Source organism: Adiantum capillus-veneris, chromosome 26, assembly GCF_014529385.1.
Source record: "Adiantum capillus-veneris isolate H3 chromosome 26, ASM1452938v2, whole genome shotgun sequence".
In the NCBI taxonomy this organism is placed as follows: domain Eukaryota; kingdom Viridiplantae; phylum Streptophyta; class Polypodiopsida; order Polypodiales; family Pteridaceae; genus Adiantum; species Adiantum capillus-veneris.
In genome coordinates, this window is record NC_140956.1 from 65,932,382 (window position 1) to 65,951,267 (window position 18,886).

Below are 18,886 nucleotides of genomic sequence, written 5' to 3' on the forward strand. Positions count from 1 at the left end.
CTTCGCTTTCCATGAGGCAAAGCAGGTTTTGAGGTTTCAGAGCGACGAAACACGTTTTTAATGCTCAGATTAATGTAATGGCTAGATATCGACCATGCAAAAAACTCTACTTCGCATACAACAATTGTGTTTGGACATGCCAAGATTGAAGCTCTCGGACCTAGAACATAAGAGTTGGCAAGGTGATCGTTGGCGTGCTTCATCCACAAATTAAGAGTGCACAATGCCAAATAACAATCAAATTGCAGTATACTTCATACAAAAAGTTTTGTGTACAAGATATATTAAGACGAAGGGTAGACTAGGTAAGCAAACCACACAATGGAAGTGTGGATTTGGAAGGGCCAAGGAGGGTCCCAACAACAAAAAAAAGAGGCAACCCCCGTCCCCTCCAAAAAGAAAAAAAAAAAGAGGCCTATTGAGCTACTACCATAGGAGCATGATCAAATGATAAAATGGTCACCCCAAGGGGCCATGTGTTGAAGTTTCACTTTTTCTCCCCCAGATTGTTTCCAGCACGCTAGAGCTCAGTGCTTTTTGATGCTTCAATATGGAACGGATCTCTAAACCTACCTTCTCTATTAGCATAATCAACACATTGTTGGAAAGCTTCTCTATCCTTGTCACCTGAGAGCAATTGTTTGCATGCCGTTTTCAAAGTCTCCCATGACCTCTCTGTTAGAGCCTTGACTATGTAGTTGAATTTTGGAACCAAAATAAATGCCGCTCCATGCAAACGTGTACGCATTTGGGCCCAACATCTTTTTGCAGCCCCTGTTACTTGTGCCTTTTCTCTAGTAAATTGGTTAAACTATTTTGTTTGTCTACTAGCTTACGACATCAACAACATCTTTTTGTAGCCCCTACTGTTTGAACGCATTTACCTGGAAAGTAAATTAGCGTAGCAGGTAGGGTTTAGGGTTATAAAAGGAGGCTGTGCGGCCATTTTCATTTTGTGGCATAAAACTTGAGCAGTTTGTTGCAATATTGCCCATCGGTGCTTCCTACTCACATTGTCATCGTCAAGGTTGTTGTGCGCCCCAATATCCCTTCACCATGTCCAACCTTAGGCAGACACTTGCAGGTATACGCAAAAGGTCAGCAGATCAAGAGGATCTCTTGCAACGTCATGAGCAACCGAGTATATCATCATCACCAACAACTTATTATAATGAGAAGCAATGATTGACTAGGGGACAGCCCAAGATCAGGAGCCGCATCCTCAAAGACAATGCCTTCCTCGTGAAAGATGAAGGCTCTGTGCCTGTGCACAAGTTGATGCTGCGTCAGCTAGGTTTGCAATTAATGAAGGTGCTCCGGGCTCTATATAAATTTTTGGTGTCAATAGGCCTTAGGAGCTCCACATAAGCTTGTCAATACCACATACCTTCTCTATATTATGCCAAAACATCAACCATTGGATAAGATGCATAAAAGTTTGGGTAGCACCTTGATAACTTGGATACTTTTAGATCTCTTTCTAGGGCTGTATGTAGGAATTATATAGTTTACATTTTTATACAATCTCAATATACCTCAGAGTTGTGGAAGCAAGATAGTGTTGGCAGTGTCCTGTCCAACACCCAAATCGGCGATAATGCATCTGAGCCATACAGAGTCAACCGTAGTTGTCAAGACTTGCCCTATACTCAGCCTCACAACTAGAAGTGGCCACAGTAAATTTCTTCTTTCTCAACCATGATGTACGTGAACTGCCAGCATGAAATAAAAACCACTTGTGAACATCTGCGTGTCAAAACAACCAACCCAATTTGAGTTCGAAAATCATGTAAGTCTGGCGTAAATGATCCCCCCTTGGGATAAAACTAGCCAAGATATAAAGTGCCACTCAAGTAGTGGAAAATCCTTCTGAAGTACTACCAATGCTTAGACCCTGGATATGCATCAATCTGTTGACCTGTGAGACTGCAAACTGAATATCCAACCTCGTGTTGCATACATAAATGAGGCAGCCAACAACAATTTGGTAAAGAGTGACATCAACAAGATCACCAACATCATGTAGACTTAACTTCAAACCAGCTTCCATGGAGTGGCAATAGGTTTGCAATCCTCAAGTCCAAACTTACATAGAAATGTCTCTATGTAGCTTCTTTACACAAGGCAATACCACCATCACACTGCTTATTGTCTGCATAGACATTAATCAACATCATTTTGCCCCATTGAGTGGATATCTGAAAAACTGAGCATTGACCATTTGGATGATCCAGAATCCAGATGGGATGAAGAGATGTCTTAATGCAAGTAAGCTCCGGGAATCCCCCTTTCTTTCCTCCATGAAGCACTCCATACCTCTATAGTGCATATGTTGCCTTGCCTTGTCTTTCCTTTTATGCTCTTGAACTAAATACACATCAATCTGACTAGAAAACATCCACTTATTAAAATTGTGCAACCTTGAGGGTCATTCTACCCTTTTACATTAAAGGTTGCAAACTTCATACTATATGAACCATGTGTGTTTCCTTCTCACTATCTGTTTCTTGCATATGCACTTCTAGATGAATGCCTCATGGGTCGGTTTCATTGTTGGATATTTTTGTTTCTTGGCTAACTCATGGGTTTCCATGATGTTTTCTATGGAGGTTTCACGAGATAGCATGTCCTCCATGAGGGCTTCATAATAATTATGTGAGATATACCCCAAGGAGAAGCCCCTTGATTTAAATAATTCCCAGGTAGCAGCTGTGAAACATCCCCATCTACCACTCTCTTGACTTTCTCTGCTGGTTTTGGATTTTTTGAAGATGATGGAATGTTACTACTCCCCACACTAGGTTTAAAACAAAGTCTTGGGTTGGGTGGTTGCCTACCACTAGGTGTCCTTGCATAAAGTGGGGATGATCCACCTCCTTGTTATTGTTGTAGACACTTTTCCTCTATCAACTTTGGAGACATTTTTCCCAAAGATCTGCTCTTGCGGGACCATATTTTTGCTCCCAGATAAGATGGGATGAGGTGAGAGGCAGTAGATATTGTAGGGTAGTTTTTTGAAAAATGTCGTGAGTTTCCACAATGATATCACAACCCAGCAAGATTCCCGATTTCATAAAACACAAGCACTACAAGACGTCTTTAATGTAGCGATGCTCGTAGTGCAACGCTCAGATGGGGAAAAGCTCGGCCTCGCTATAGGCGTCGCTATGTAACAAAGACTATAGAGAGGCTCATAGAGACGCTTATAGTGACATTCATAGCGACGCCGACCCTTAAAAATAATATGAGAGCACCAGAAACTCAGATCTGTATATCTGAGTTTCGGTGCTCTCTGCACAATAGGTATACCTTGCCCCCCCCCCCCCCCCCCCCCCCCCCCCCCCCTCTTCTCTCTCTCTCCTCTCACACACACACACACACACACGAGGAGATGAGGGAGAGCGAGGTATGCTCCCTCCCTCTCCTCTCTCTTATATTCCCTTCCCCTCTTTCTCTCTCTCTCTCTCTCTCTCTCTCTCTCTCTCTCTCTCTTTCTCTCTCTCCTCTCTCTCTCTCTCACACACACACACACACATTGTGTGTATGTGTGTGTGTGTGTGTGCACGCGCACGCGTGCGTGTGTGGTGTTGTGTGTGAGAGAGAGAGAGAGAGAGAGAGAGAGAGAGAGAGAGAGAGAAGAGAGAGAGAGAGAGAGAAGTTAAAGAGACATATAAAGAAAGTAGAGAGAGAGAGAGAGGTTAAAGAGAGGGATAACAAAAGTAGAGAGAGAGAGAGAAGAGAGAGAGAAAATAGAGAGAGAGAGCTAAATAAAGAGAGACAGCGAGAGAGAGAGAGAGAGAGAGAGAGAGAGAGAAATGAAATGAATGATAATATTTAACGTCTTCAAAATGCCGAAATCACTTATGAACCAATCCGATAAACTCCTTGTGGATCTTATCTAATGTTGGGGTACAAACATACAAGTGAAGTAAAGTGGAAGACTAAAATCATCATCAATTTTCAGCATTGGGCGTTGTTTGAGAAAGTAGTGCATTGGTCGGTGAAGAGCTTCGTCAATGTCCGCCTTGTAAATAGACATAATGTGTGAAGTTGAGGGTTGCCAAAAAAAATTATGCTCTTTGAGGTCGTACCGATGGAGCTGATGGTAGCAGGTCTTATGGTGTTTGTAAGCGGTGTTTTTCATAATTGGAGCAAACCATAGCCAAATCTTGTGCTTCCCCTTTCCCCCTTCTTGCATTTCCTTGCTCAAAGTTTTTGGTGCCAATTGTGTGAGTTTGTGTGCCCCCCGGGCCATTTGTGTGAGAGAAAGAGAGAGAGGTGTGTACTATAAGATTGCTAAAACGGGCAAAATCATGATGTGTTTTTTCTATCAATTGTGTGGAGTTTGTCTTCATTGGTAGGCGTTGGTGCACCCAAAGTGACAACCCTAGCAGAGGACGTAGGCATGGTGTGTATGCTTATAGATGCATGGCAGAGGCTAGAACATATGGAAGATCCTGGACAGATAGGTGACAGCAGAGATATATGCTTTATGTGGGTTTTTAGACCCTAAAGGCTACAAGATGGGCCGGAAAAGGTGGTAGGTGAAGGAGACTCAAGGTGATGGTTTCTAGCTCAAAAATGTAGAGCTTGAAGTGCTAGAGGAGCAAGTCCAGATGGCTCATCAAACGGAGCTACAAAGCGAAAGCCATGGCTATTCAAAGTTGAAGGTATTTGCAAATTTGAGACGGACAGAGCAGGTGATTCCAGGTAGTCCAAGTCATTTTGGAGCTATGGGTGTGTAGTGCTTGATTTATGGAGCCTGCTGGTCTTTTCAGATTGTCGTTTGGAACTTTGGAGGTCAAGATACTAGCAAATAAAGATTGTCGGGGCCAGTTCTGTGTCGGGTTGGTTGCATGGATAGATGTGACATCTAAGATTTTTGAAGCTTTTCTAGGTTTTGTAAGAATTCTATGCAGCAAGTAAAGCCATGGAGTTTACGGCTCGTCAATCGGCACCGGTCCAGATATTAAAGTTTGAAAATGATGGAAGTTGCCGGTCAAGTGGTAGCAAACGGGTTTTTTAGGCGCATCATTTGAGGGCACGGCAAAGCCAAAATGGTAGTGAGGTTTGTACAGTTCGTAGCCAACAAAGAGATCTATTGGTTGGAATTTTGCGGCTCAATCATAGGGTTTGTGCACCAAATGGCATCGGATTGAAATGGTGAGAGGAGGAGAATTTTTATGCAATTAAAATTAAGAGTTGGTGAAGTTTTTGACGATTGGGGCGTGATTTGAAGTGGATCTATCACGTATTTGTGGGTTAATCCCACATGATAAGTACGAGGTGACTTGGTAGAGTACATAAGCACAAGGGAGACGTGCACTTATTGTCGTGGTGTAGGAGTTGAGCTCCGAAGAGTATTCACCATGGCCTAGAGCACGCACAGCATTGTTGTGGTTGTGCCTCATGGACATGATTTGACGTGGGTGGTACCTGGTGGTTTTTGTTGAAGCAAGTGGCGGATAGGCCCGTTATCGATGGCCGTTGACTCTGCAATGGCATGATGTGGTAGAGGCCCATCACACGCCCCGTAAGGGCCAATCATGCCTTGGGTTCCCAAAGGAAGTAAAGCCAAGAATAGAAGGGCATCCTCACATGCAAGGGATACCAAAAAATAGACGAGGAACCAAAAAGGGAGCTGAAGGGAAACCAGATTTTTGTGTTCTACTTGCCGATGCTTATGCCGATTAGGAGCTACAGCTGTATATAGTCGTCTTTGTTGAAAGAAATCCATCATTATTGTGCATCTGGTGTCGATTCCCCTTATCCCTTCTCTTCTTTATTGTGTGCATCTGATTTCGGGCGTGTGTAGGTAGTTGTGTCCCCCCTGATGGTCTGTTTGCACAGAGAGGTTGAGAGAGTTGTGTGTGCGTGAAGGATTGAATCGAGCTATACAAGGTGATTGGGCTTGTTGGTGGTGTCATATTGATGTGTGCAAATGGTGGTGTGCAAACGGTGGTTCGTCGTGAGTTGTGTGAGTTTTGAAGGTGGACTCTAGTGGATTGGGGTGTGTAGTGATTTTCTTGGGCTATAGAGAGGCAGATTACTTGGGTTTTGGGTGTTTCCCTTCCCCCTATCCATCTTCAAGTTCCCCACGGAGGAGCATTGATGCTCCGATTTGAAGTTTAAAGTGGTGTTTGGAAGCCGACAAATGGTTAGCAGATGGTCCAAAATATTTGGAGGTTGTGTTTAAAGGTAGGAGAGATGATGTAGTCAAGCTTTGGGCCCATAATTGGAGGTGTTGAAGACCTTGAAGATTGGTTGGCAGATTTTGAATTGTGGATAATATTGATGCATATGTTGAGACGGATGCAAAAAAGCTGCAAATGGTGTCGTTGCTGATGCCCACAAGCAAAGGTTTGGTACAATGATTTGAAGGGTGATGATCAAAGTTCATGACACGAATTGTGGAGGCAGTTTTTGGAGCAGTTTGGAAGGTGATTGCCCCGACAGAGGCTGGTGCTAAGTGAAATTGTACACAACCAAGAAGTAAGTAAGGATTTTTCTATTTTCCTTGAGGAATTTGAAGCTTGTTGGAAAGTTAGAATCCATGCATAAACAAGCGCCAAGGGATAATGCAAGCACAAAGAGTATCAACTCAACACTCGGATAAATAGATCTCAGCTAAGCATAAAACGCATAACTTTATATACAAGTGTGAGCAAACATTGTGCTCAAATCACGTCCCACAAGGATATGTTAATATGACAATTGCATAAATCTATACTTTAAGCATGTAAACCCCTATAACCAAGACTATTTGTAAAATGTAAGCATTAGACTCACCATTAGAATGTTCGTCAATCAAAAACAATGTACCATAGATCTACCTATAGCCACTATGAGCATACATAAATCTCACTCCTACACAGAGGATACAAGAGCACTAAATCCACATCCAAGCTAACAAAATCTATAAAAGTGTGAGAGTAAATACTTGATCAATGTTAAAATGGAGTAAATCAACCACTACACCATCCTAGAATCAAATTGCAAATACATGCAACATAGGCAAGAATTGGGAATAGAGTTTCTCTTATATTTTCAGTAAAATCTCAAATACAACTTAGTCATTCAAAGTGGCATGCCAAAAAATCATAGAAGTATAAATTAAGCCAACTAGGCACTCTGCTTAAACGAGAAACTCAGACTCTCATCCACAAATGTCATACAACGATCAAAAGTGATCAAATGCTCTCCAAACTCAATGAATAGAAGCAAGACATTGTTGTGAGTTCTCACAAAAAGTGCATAAACTTGTCCAACAAAACCATCTCAATCAAAAATCCACATGTGGCATACATACAACATAAGCATGGCATAAGCTCATTCCCATATGAGTAGCTCTTTGGAAACTCCACATCTCTGCTATTTGTATACCCGTGAATCCATCACCTACGAGGTATCAAGAGCTCGATTTGTATTAGCATATGCATACATAACATAAATTCCACACATAACGAATGTGTGTTGGAAACCTCTGTGAAAAACCACACAATCTAAAGCATAAAGCATCGACCGGAATGTTCGTCGTTAAAAAATGCACAACTTGTAATCTTGCACACTATCTCGTTGATCAAAAACCTCATCGTCAAAAACTAGACACATGGATAAGAAACCACTTGTCCGCATATGACATACATTTCCTCCGAGATTTTCTGCTGGGAAAAGTACAATCTAGCTCACAAAATCCCTTAAGGTCAAGTTGTACCTATCATGGTGGCCGTAGACATCCGAGAGTCGATGTCGCTTGTCAAAAAAAACGTACTTCCAGAAGATCATTGGATCCATGTGTGTCATGGCGTATCTGTGCACGAGAAGAAATCAAAACACTGGAAAAGAGCCTAACCACTCTCTCCTTCGCTCTCGCTATGTTGAGGAAGTGGTCAGATAGACTCGTTCCATCTACCTCTGTGTGTATCTATGAAAGAGAAGAAATCATAACACTAGAGGAGAGACTAGACCCACTCTCTCTCGTTCTCACTATGTCAAGAGAAGTGACCAGATAGACGCCGTCTATCCACCTCTGTGTGTGTATGTGTGTGTGTGGGTGTGTGTGTTGTGTGTGTGGTGTGTGTGTGTGTGTGTGTGTGTTGTGTGGTGTGTGTGTGTTGTGGTGTGTTAGCTGTTTAAATCTTAAGTAATAAGACATAATTGAATTTTTACATTCAAAAGATAGCTGGCCAAGGAATAATGAACTGTTATGTACAAAAATAACTCTGTATCAGAATTATTTAGGTACAATGATTGTAGGGAAGAGGTCCTCTTTCAGTAAGTTGGTAGTAAAAAAACATCCCTTCCTTAGTGGGTATTTCATCACAATAATGTTGCTTGCCAAAGAAAATAAAACCCTCCAAATAAATAGAGTCCTGACCTGCATCCATCCAACCAAGACAAAAATTCAATTAGCCTTGGATGTGTTTTACAGGTATCAATGGCCATGTCAGTTTGTTATCCATGTCCATCTTATAGATTTAATTACTTTAGCCAAGCTTAGGTTATTAGATTTTTTTAGCAATCTTACATATTCCTTCAAAAATCAATGGACAATCTACCTTCTAATCTGTGTGTGAAGTCCAAAAAGTTAAGCCATAGCTTGGTAGCTATGCTTGAGTCCATAGTAGCAAACATATACTTACTAATCAATAGAGTATCAAAAAAAACTCCATTTTTTCAAGTGGAACCTCATTTCGCGAGCCATATCTCGGTATTTATGCCATGTTTTGACGGTACCAGCCATATATTTACCTTTAAACTTCCCAATTTTTCTCCATAGCTTGATAGCTATGCTTACACTAACAATAGCATCCATATACTTACCAAAATCAGAAATAGAGTATCAAATGGAACTTTATGTCATGAGCCAAAGGTGAGCTTTTTACGCCAAAGCTGAGAGTAATCTCCCATATACTTACCTTCAAAACTTCAAGTTTTTAAGTTCTTAGTATTCAATACAGTTCAGCATTGTTCAGTCCTGTTTTTCTCCAAAGACTTTTCAAGCTTCCACCGTCATGGGTGCTAGATGGGTTAAAATAACCTTAACTCCTTCTCCCCATAAAATCATGAGGGAAAGTATTATGAAGAAGTCCAAGAGTTTCCATATTGCATACAACAGAAAAGCCAAACGTATCCTTGTCGATGTCAGAGAGAGTTTCATCACCAAAACAAACACAAGCTTTCAGAAAGTCCAAGTTTTCATTCACATTCCATGCGGTTACTAGCCTTAGCTATAGGCCAGAGCTAAAATGCATTAGCTATATATTTACCCCCCCCTTTTTTTAAGAAAACCCAAGTGATTCATCATACAAAAAATTGTAATGTCCGGTTTACTGTTAGCCCGCAAAAAGAAGAAGACCATGTCGGCTAAAAGAGAGCCCCAAAAAAACCAGTGTTGGCTAAAACAGAGCCCAAAAAAAAAGCATGTATCGGCTAAAACAGAGCCCTTTCTTTTTTCTAAACATACCTTAGCTAGGTCGGTAAACGGCAAGACCTGCAACGGCTTAAGCCAAGCCAAGAAAACCAATGATGCACAGTTTTTTTTTCTAAGACCAGTCGACATCAAAATCTCCCCAATTTTTGCAATAGGTTCCATTAGGTGTGCTTTCAATCAGTCAGACGATGCCTTGCTACCATATTTAAGGGCTACAACATTTTTTGAAAAAAACCAGTCTACGCAAACTTGCCCAAACAAATTCTTAAATTAAACCCCTAATGAATGTTATACAGCTCAACGCTATGCTATGAGAACTACTACAAGTAGTACCAACGTAATGTTTTAATATTTGAAGCAACAGATAACCAAAGCTCAAAGATTTTTTTTTCTCGAAAAGAGGCCTAGAGAAAAACCTGAGTATTTTGCACAGTGAGCTCCATAGCTCGGACAGTGAAGCAAACGGTATATTGCCTTTAGTCAGAACAACAAAATACGAACAAGCTAAGTGAGGGGCAAAGTGCACCCTCACCTTTTTTATAAGATTGAGCTGCATTTTCCTGAGCGTGATCGATGAGAGAGCAAGCCTCCCTGTTGTGTAGCATCTTCAGGATGCGCAGGCCGCCTACTATTTGCAATGAGAGCCCGGCATTTTTACTCACGCCCAATTTTAGGAGAAATTATTATGCAAGGGCATAGTCCCATAGCCATAAGTGGCATGTAATGAGTCAGTATCCCATGAGTGCTTCAGAGGGGGGGGGGGGGGGGGGGGGAGGTTTTATTTAGGAGGAGGAAAAACTAAAGCATTAAAAGTACCACAGTGTGTGTGTGTGTGTAGCTATTTTATCATAAATAATAAGACATAATTTGAACTTTTACATTCAAAAGATAGCTGGCTTCAGAGAAAGAGAAATGATAAGTACAAAAACAACTCAGGGTTAGAATTATCTTTGTACAATGTTTGTATGAATGAAGCCTCATTCCAGTATATAGATAGAAGTACTTCCCTTGCAATAGGTGTATGTATAATCCTGTATTGGAACAATTGCTAAAAGCCAAAAAAAACCTTCCAAGATAAATAGAGTCCTTACCAGCATCCATCCAAACAAGACAACATTTATATTATCCTTGGATGTGTTTTACAGTATCAATGGACTATACCAGTTGTTATCCATGTCCATCTTTTAACATTTTTTAAAAACATTTGAGCTTAGTCCAAAGTACTTATTTTCTTTTATATATAAGGTTCAAAAAATAAAATTTAGTATTTTAGTCTTAGCGTAGAGTGCCATACCCCCTACTACTTCAAATGGTAAGTTACCCATCACAAAAAAACTTTGAGTAAATTAATGGAGCTCCATCTCTGAAGAAGTTTAAAACTTGCTATAAACGAGTATAGACCCATTGTAGAATAAATTCGGAACTGATATAGTTTACAACGTAATCCGATCCTTTCCTATTTACTATAAGTCACAAACTCCCATCAAATGTGAATGTAAATAGAATTTTGCATTATCCCTCTTATCAAAAACAGGTGCTAATATGCAGTGTAACTGGGAAAAATCCCATAGGTCGCCCAAAACAACGTTTTTACAGGCAATGTACGGCAAAATAGATTCCAAAGTACTCCCAACCATAGGTGTTTCATACCAGTTTAAAAAAGTGATAGTTTTTTTCATGTCAACCAATACAGCGACAGTACCAATCATAGAACCAATAGTCATCCAGGGAATACCCCATCCCAAAGCATCTTATTGTAATGATTGCGACACATCCATATGCAATAAAAAACCCCTCTAGGTTGTACCCAAAGCTGTAATGCGAGATACTTACCTTTCACAATGGGCAGAGATTTTTACCAAACCAGTGAGCCATTTATCACAAAGTTAACCGAATAGCTTAAAGTGTAATGCGGTATCAATTACCATCCAATCATTTAAGTACAACCTTTCCAGAACAATTCTTGTTAAGTGCATCCTTACCTTAGGCTAATATGCGTTTATCTGTAAAGAACCGAAACCCAGCTGAGGGGTTTTAGCCAAAAAAAACCTTTAGTTAGTGCCATTTAGAGTAAAGCAGCCATAAAGTGGTTTTTATCAAAAAAACACAGCAGGTTATCCCCCATATATTAAGCTATTTCCAAGCATTGTCATGTGACTGAAACCTGTAATCACCGGGTTAGACCCTTCCTTTTTTTAAAATTATACCGTACATCTGCAGAAAAATATATATTGCATGGTCCAGCCATGTGTTAGTACCCCATTATCACAAGCAAATAAACAGTTTTCTCAGCGCAGCCAGAATGTCATAAGTTAAGCCCAATGAATCAATCATTAAGCAGAATGATGCTATGCATAGCCATTAAAAATCGGGCTATAGCAATTAACAATACTCCTTAGTGTGTTTTACCAAAGCAGTGCCATCCCACACCATGGTTTTTATTGATTAACCAACTCATAGCATGCTCTGTCAAGCCAAGTCAATCCACCCATACACAGAGCAATACCATAATAATAATCTCAAAGAAATGATTGTAACAAAATCAGTGAGGCCAAACATGGTAACCAACCTATGTTGTAGCTGTTGCAAGCTCCATTGTAGATGCAATAGAAAAAAATATAAACAGTTCTCACACTTTACGCAAGAAAAACTCACAGAAGGCTAATGAGGGCAAAGTGCGCCCTCACCTCTTAAATAAAAGAAGGAGGAAGGCCGCCATCCTTGAATATGTTAGCATTTATAGTATTGAGTGGAGCGAGCCCCTCCTGCAGGTCTGATCAAGCATGACCGATTGTCATGCAGTTTTTTGTGGCAAATACCACCATAGCGCCTTCACGGTAGGTTTTAGAGAGGGCAATAACCCACTTAATTTGCAAGCTAAGGGTTTTTTTAAAAACCTATTATACTTAAAAGGGAGATCCCACGGTGGATACCTATAAGGTAAATTAGGAAGCTAGTTTAACACAATTGTTATTTGTGCTACATAATCACAAAGGTAAGTACCAGAGTGTTGTGTGTGTGTGTGTGTGTGTGTGTGTGTGGTGTTGCATACATGCTCTCTGTTCACTTATAAGAGAAAAACTCACTAGCATTTTGTACTCATCGCTGAAATTTCAACATTGTCCTACCTTCAGTTTTCACAAACTCCAACGCTCCCACTCTCCAATTTTTTTCATCAACACTATGGTGTTTTTTTGTTGCCTCATAGCGCTACTGCAAAGAAAGAGTCTCTAGTGCTGCTCTTTTTTATGAGGTTCAACACTTCTCATTAAAGAAAATCTCTACAATGCCTTTTGTTCAATGCTCCCAATACCTTTACTGAGGTGTCAATTTCCTATAGATCTGTGATTGTGGATTTCGTCCTCCTCCTTTTGATTCTATTGCTTTGTGCTAAGGTATTTGAACCTTAGCTTCTCTCAAAGCTTTTGCACGTACGTCGAGAGAAGGTCAAGAAATCAAAGCTTTGATACCACTTGTGAGTGTGCAATGTGTGCGTATATGGTAATTAACCCAAGTATTATCATAGATCCTAAAAGTGATCTATTGTGTACTTTCTACCTCTGTTTGGTATTGTTTGTTACATGATTAGTGCATCTTGATCACTCTCATCATCATACGCATGTTATTGTATATGTTTTATAAATTTCAGTAGATAACCTGAATCTATTTTTTCCATCCAGGGATAGCTCCATGGAAACGTATTGCTCTTACAAGGTGTGAGTAGATCATAACTAGAGGTGTATGATTTAGAAGGCTATATGATCAAAAATGCCTTCAACTGGCCATAGTACAAGCCTTCAACTACTTTCCCCCCTCTAACAATTTTGTTGTGCCATGCATCCTTTTGTGCCTTCACTGTCTCGTTCCTCTTTTGGTGCATTTAATCAAAAGAAATCATGTCCTTTCTGCTACCTTGGCTGCAAAGTTGTCACCAATTGACAACAATTGACACAAACACTCAGGCTTCCCTTCATACATGAGGTTAGAGACATTATGCATTGCAAATTGAAATCAGAACTATTATTTTATTTGGCATCATCGTCTTCATCGCTGCAAGGATCGTCTGATTCCAATAATGGTTGGACTATCAAATATTTCCATTCTTCTACATGTTTTCTGTTCTTCTCTCTTGTTTTTCAGTTCCCACACTTAGCTTTATTAGTTGGGCACCCTTGGCCTTTAGATGACCTCAAAACGGACCCCGAACAGCAAAAACATAGAAAAAATATAGAGTTTGTAGTTACCATTCAAAGTACTATTTAAAGCCTTGAGTAATGTAGCCAAAAAAAAATCTTAGATTAAGAAGTATACTTTACTATACTCGAACTAGAAAAATTGAAGCTTTCTACTGTTTCAGCTGTTTTCTTGTCAGTTTGCCACATAATACACACTTTGTTCCTAGTTGGCAATCAATGGTTTGGCAAAGAGTACTTTGCCTAAGGAGGCTGCTAAATCTCCCATATAGCCATAGAAGGCAAGCAACTCCACAAAATCTATGAAGATGATACATTTAAACAACATCTCCTCTTTGCAAGGAAGCTGCCGGGTTTTGTATACAGAGGATGTTTCCGAATGTATTACATATGTTTGTAACTTGCAAGGATGTTGCAACACTAGGGTTTTGGCATAGACCAAGAGAAGGCCTTTCCCCAACCTATGTTACATCTCGAAGGCGTGTGGCCTTAGGGGCTTTCGGAGAAGATTTCATACTTGGTGGTACATATTGGAGATCCCAATGCCCACCATGTGTGAATTGACCCCTACCAAGGCTACCGTTTACATCGAGCGGAGCCACTTGGAAATGCCACCATCACTGATCAATGCGGCTCATGTGCATGCATGCAACACCCAACACAATTCCCATGAAATGGAAAGGGGGAACGAGCCATAACTCCTCTCTCTCCCTTTCTCAATGAAGACCATCTCCCCGTATAAGTACCCTAACACCTCATCCCCAACACTCGTACGTGGGATTTTTTCCACCATGTGCCACTTCCATGAGAGATCCCCCCATGGGTTATTGGAATCCGTAAAATTTTCAAAAGAAAACCTTTTTTTTGTAGTACTTTGAACCACAATAACTTTCAGCTTTAGAGTCAGATGGACCTCTTGTAAAGCCGTAGTGAAACTCTACTTTGTCGACTTTCCATTTTTAGAACCCCATTGCAATTGCAAGTTGAAAACCAAAAGGCATTTAACAGAAGTTCCCCAAAATGGGATAAATTCACTTGCTTGCAACCTCATTGCTAGATTGCTAACTGCCAACTTCCCGTCACAATATCTTGGTGCTTGTAGCCTTGATTGATGAGTTGTCACTTTTGACTAGCTTCAAATACCTTATACACCCTCTGTAAACACTGAAGACTTGAGAAAACATACAATGGCACATATACCAAGGTAGTCAAAATGGTGTAGAAGCGGTCCTTGACAAAACATCAATTGCTCCTATGTTTACCGTCCCGGTTCGGATTGTAGATGTGAAAAGATCGACATGATCCATAAATCAAACACTTTAGTCCTATTGATTCACATATGCCCTGATCATCATCCGTGCAATCCTGTGAGGATCTACAAAGCAGTTTCCCCTTTAATGTAGGATCATACACCTTGTAGATTGATGAGCCATCTAGGAACCAACCTAGAGAACATCTTGAAGACCACCTTTTGCTACATAATCAATGCATTATGAACATCTTGAGTACCCTCTTGATTAGCCCCAAATAGAGCTTCCTGGCCTAAAAAACCAATAAAGACATGCATCCCTGGATAGCCCTAGTTGTACCTGATCTTCGTACTTGCTTTTTCACCTTGGCACATGCACTGGTAGATGCACATGCCTTGCGTGCTCCTTATTTTAGCTACACCAATGATGCTATATAATCATGTGAGTCCATGTGAAGGGTGGACCACCACAAGCCTAGTGCAAGAATGGTGCACCTTCTAGGCTTCTAGTGATCCTGATAATAAATAGCATGCTCTTTCTCCCTCTAGGCACTTTTTAGAACTTATAGATACGAAGTTTCAAGGGCACATATCTCAAAGTTTGCAACCAAACAATTGCAGCATAATTATTCTCTAAGAATGTGGTATTTCCTCGACTCTATGATTGTGCTTTTGGATTTCAATTGATTCACATTAACCATGTTATCCTCGAGATAATGGTAGATACGCTCTAAATACGTATCCCATATAATTTTGGCAATCCCATAGGGTGATATGATACAATGTTGAGTGTTTGCAAAATTTGTTGTATTTTTCATGGGTGCAAGCATGGACAAAGTCTATCACATCTTGTCTCATGTGGGCCACCATAGACCTTGGAATTAAAGCACCCTAGTCATGGGTTTGGGGCTAGGTGTTGCCCACATGGAAACCTATGGGAATGGTGCACAAGGAGAGAATACTTGTTGGGGCATGACACTCTTTTAAGGATCAATTCATGATCCTTGTAATACAAATGGCCTGCTATTAGCTAGTAAGCATAGCGCTCTCTTAAGAATCATGGTGCATGTTTATTGAAACTGGGAGGTATAGTAGTAGTGGTGAGGAGCATCACAATGTTCTTGGTCCATTCTGGAACCCATTCAATGGAAAGAGTAAAGAACGGGAAGGTCATCATTCACCCGGATGGGATCCTACCCTGAGGTTAATTTAGAAAAGTGGTCTATGTGTTGGTGCTTTCCTCTTCTTGACCGCCACCTCAAGATTGAATTCTAGCAAAATTATAAACCAACACACTATCCTACCCATGTTGCATTGTTTGTGCTTGATGGTTGATGAGCAAGAAAAATAATTTGCAAGCAAATGGCGTTAAAACTTCTCTACCTACATTGATAGCCCCTCGCGTTCCATGGTCGTGTGATTTTTCTCAGCGAGGTTCAATTTTTGGCTAGCATATGCAATGAAAGAAACTAGATCTTCATCAACAAGCTGGGCCAAGATGTAGCCACTGGCATAGTCACTGACATCAATATGTGTATGAAGATGTTACCCCACTCCATTGAGGTGCTTTCAGAATAAGAGTGTCACCAATGCAGATTTGAGCTTCTCAAAAGCCACGTTGCAACTAGTAATTGATATAAGGGCCGATCTATCTTAGGACACATGTAGAAAAGTCCTCGGGAGTACTTATGATGGCGAATGAAAACTTGTACAACTCATGGGCTTGCCAACTTGAGAAGATTTATGATAACCAACATTTTATCTCAATAAGTGATGATACCATAGTTGGACACTAAATGGCCAAGAATGCTGCCATGCCTAACTATCAGCGTTCGGAAAAAATGTGTCTCAGCTTAATATGGTGCCGTTTTCAATTCAATCAAAAATGCCGGTTGAGGGCAGGGGGAAAGGAGAAATACCGCCCCAAAATAGAGAAAAATAGTGTAAAAACCCAAAAAAAACAACCTAACCTTCTAAAATTTCCTTTTGACAAAATGAAAGAAAGGAATTTTGTATGTTTGGAAAAATGATTTTTCCCGAACACTGCTAACCATAGAGTTTTAGTGTGGCATTGTCTAATTTGGCTCTAACTTTAACGACACGCTTTACTTTTAAAAAAAGCATAAGAATGGCTAAGGAGGAGTTTGCGCGTTAATGTTTCTAGAAGGCATTTTCCAGTATAATAAAAAGCAAAGTTTACGCGGAAAGCAATTAGCAATAGCCGTGCTAAAAGGAGGGTTAGGGTTATAAAAGGAGGCCATGCGGCCATTTCCATTTTGTGGCATAAAACTCGAGCAGTTGCAGGTCGGTGCTTCCTACTCAGATTGTCGTCTCCAATATCCCTCCACCATGGCCAACCTTAGGCAGACGCTTGCAGGTATACGCAAAAGGTCTGCAGATCAAGAGGATCTCTTGCAACGTCATGATCAGCAACCGAGTATATCATCATCACCAGCAGCGCCTTATTATAATGAGAAGCAACGGCTGACTAGGCGACAGCCCAAGCTCAGGAGCCGCATCCTCAAAGACAATGCCTTCCTCGCGAAAGATGAAGGCTCTGCGCCTGTGCAACAAGACGTCGATGATGCGTCAGCTAGGGATCTGCATATTAATGAAGGCGCCCCGAGCTCTATATTAAGTAAGGATTATGGTATCCTGACGGACATGGAGGTGGCGTCCATCTTCTTGAGCTTTATAAGCGAAGTCAATAATATTGCGAATTCCAAGCTGCAAAAGCTATACAAGCAACGATGTCGTGCTGGCTCTGATGATCATCAACAGCATCACGCCATGGCCAACGTCAACAAGCTGCCCAATACAGCAATTGGATCCAAGCAGATCAAGCGACACATGAAGATCGGCTCATCAGCAACGTCTGAGCAAGGCCAGCATAAAGATGTTCGCCGGATCATTGAACGGGTCGCATTGACGCCGGAAGGTCCAATTAGAATCAAGCTCGTTAATTGCTACAGCTAAAGTACTGGAATGAAATAAAATAGCTATAAATTGTATTGCATAATGGAGCTAGGGTTTTGGTTCTTAAGGAGGCCTTCACGTGCTGCTGACAAATTAATCATGTATAACAAGCTTACTTTGACTTGTATTAAATTAATGGCATTACTTTGACTTGGATCAAATTAATGGCATTACTTGCCTTGGATCAAATTAATGGCATTACTTGCCTTGTTGACGTAGTTTCTATCCCTGATTGAAATTCCAATATTTAATTTCTCCAATTGCAGTTTTTTCACTTAATGGACACCCAGCTTTAGATGAGATTATGGTAATAGAATTTGGCTCGCGTTTCCTCAGGCTTCTCTTAATTAAGATGATCCTGTTTATATAATTTTCTTTATAAATATCCATTAATTAAGTGGTCCCACCGAAACATTCTCTTGAATATTGATTTTACGTGGAAAATTTCCATATCGTTGTCCCACGTAGCATACGTCTTTTCATCAAGGGAAAACGTACTGTAGATTATCATGCTTCCATGAAACATGCATCCCACATGGGTCCTTCGCTTTCCATGAGGCAAAGCAGGTTTGAGGTTTCAGAGCGACGAAACACGTTTTTAATGCTCAGATTAATGTAATGGCTAGATATCGACCATGGAAAAAACTCTACTTCACATACAACAATTGTGTTTGGACATGCCAAGATTGAAGCTCTCGGACCTAGAACATAAGAGTTTGGCAAGGTGATCGTTGGCGTGCTTCATCCACAAATTAAGAGTGCACAATGCCAAATAACAATCAAATTGCAGTATACTTCATACAAAAATTTTGTGTACAAGATATATTAAGACGAAGGGTAGACTAGGTAAGCAAACACACAATGGAAGTGTGGATTTGGAAGGGCCAAGGAGGGGTCCCAACAACGAAAAAAAGAGGCAACCCCCGTCCCCTCCCAAAAAGAAAAAAAAAAGAGGCCTATTGGGCTACTACCATAGGAGCATGATCAAATGATAAAGATGGTCACCCCAAGGGGCCATGTGTTGAAGTTTCACAT

The 18,886-nt window shown here is 40.7% G+C and overlaps 1 protein-coding gene across 1 annotated transcript; it reads left to right on the top strand.

The window, feature by feature from the left end:
• The first annotated feature begins 17,224 nt into the window (after positions 1-17,224).
• Positions 17,225-17,851, top strand: LOC147423585 (uncharacterized). The gene has a single exon (XM_086501308.1). The coding sequence runs from the start codon at positions 17,225-17,227 to the stop codon at positions 17,849-17,851; it is 627 nt and encodes a 208-aa protein (XP_086357434.1).
• Positions 17,852-18,886: the final 1,035 nt, after the last annotated feature.

Bases quoted from the DNA above. Each gene is read 5' to 3' on its own strand.
- LOC147423585 (XM_086501308.1), top strand. From the start codon at position 17,225: ATGGCCAACCTTAGGCAGACGCTTGCAGGTATACGCAAAAGGTCTGCA.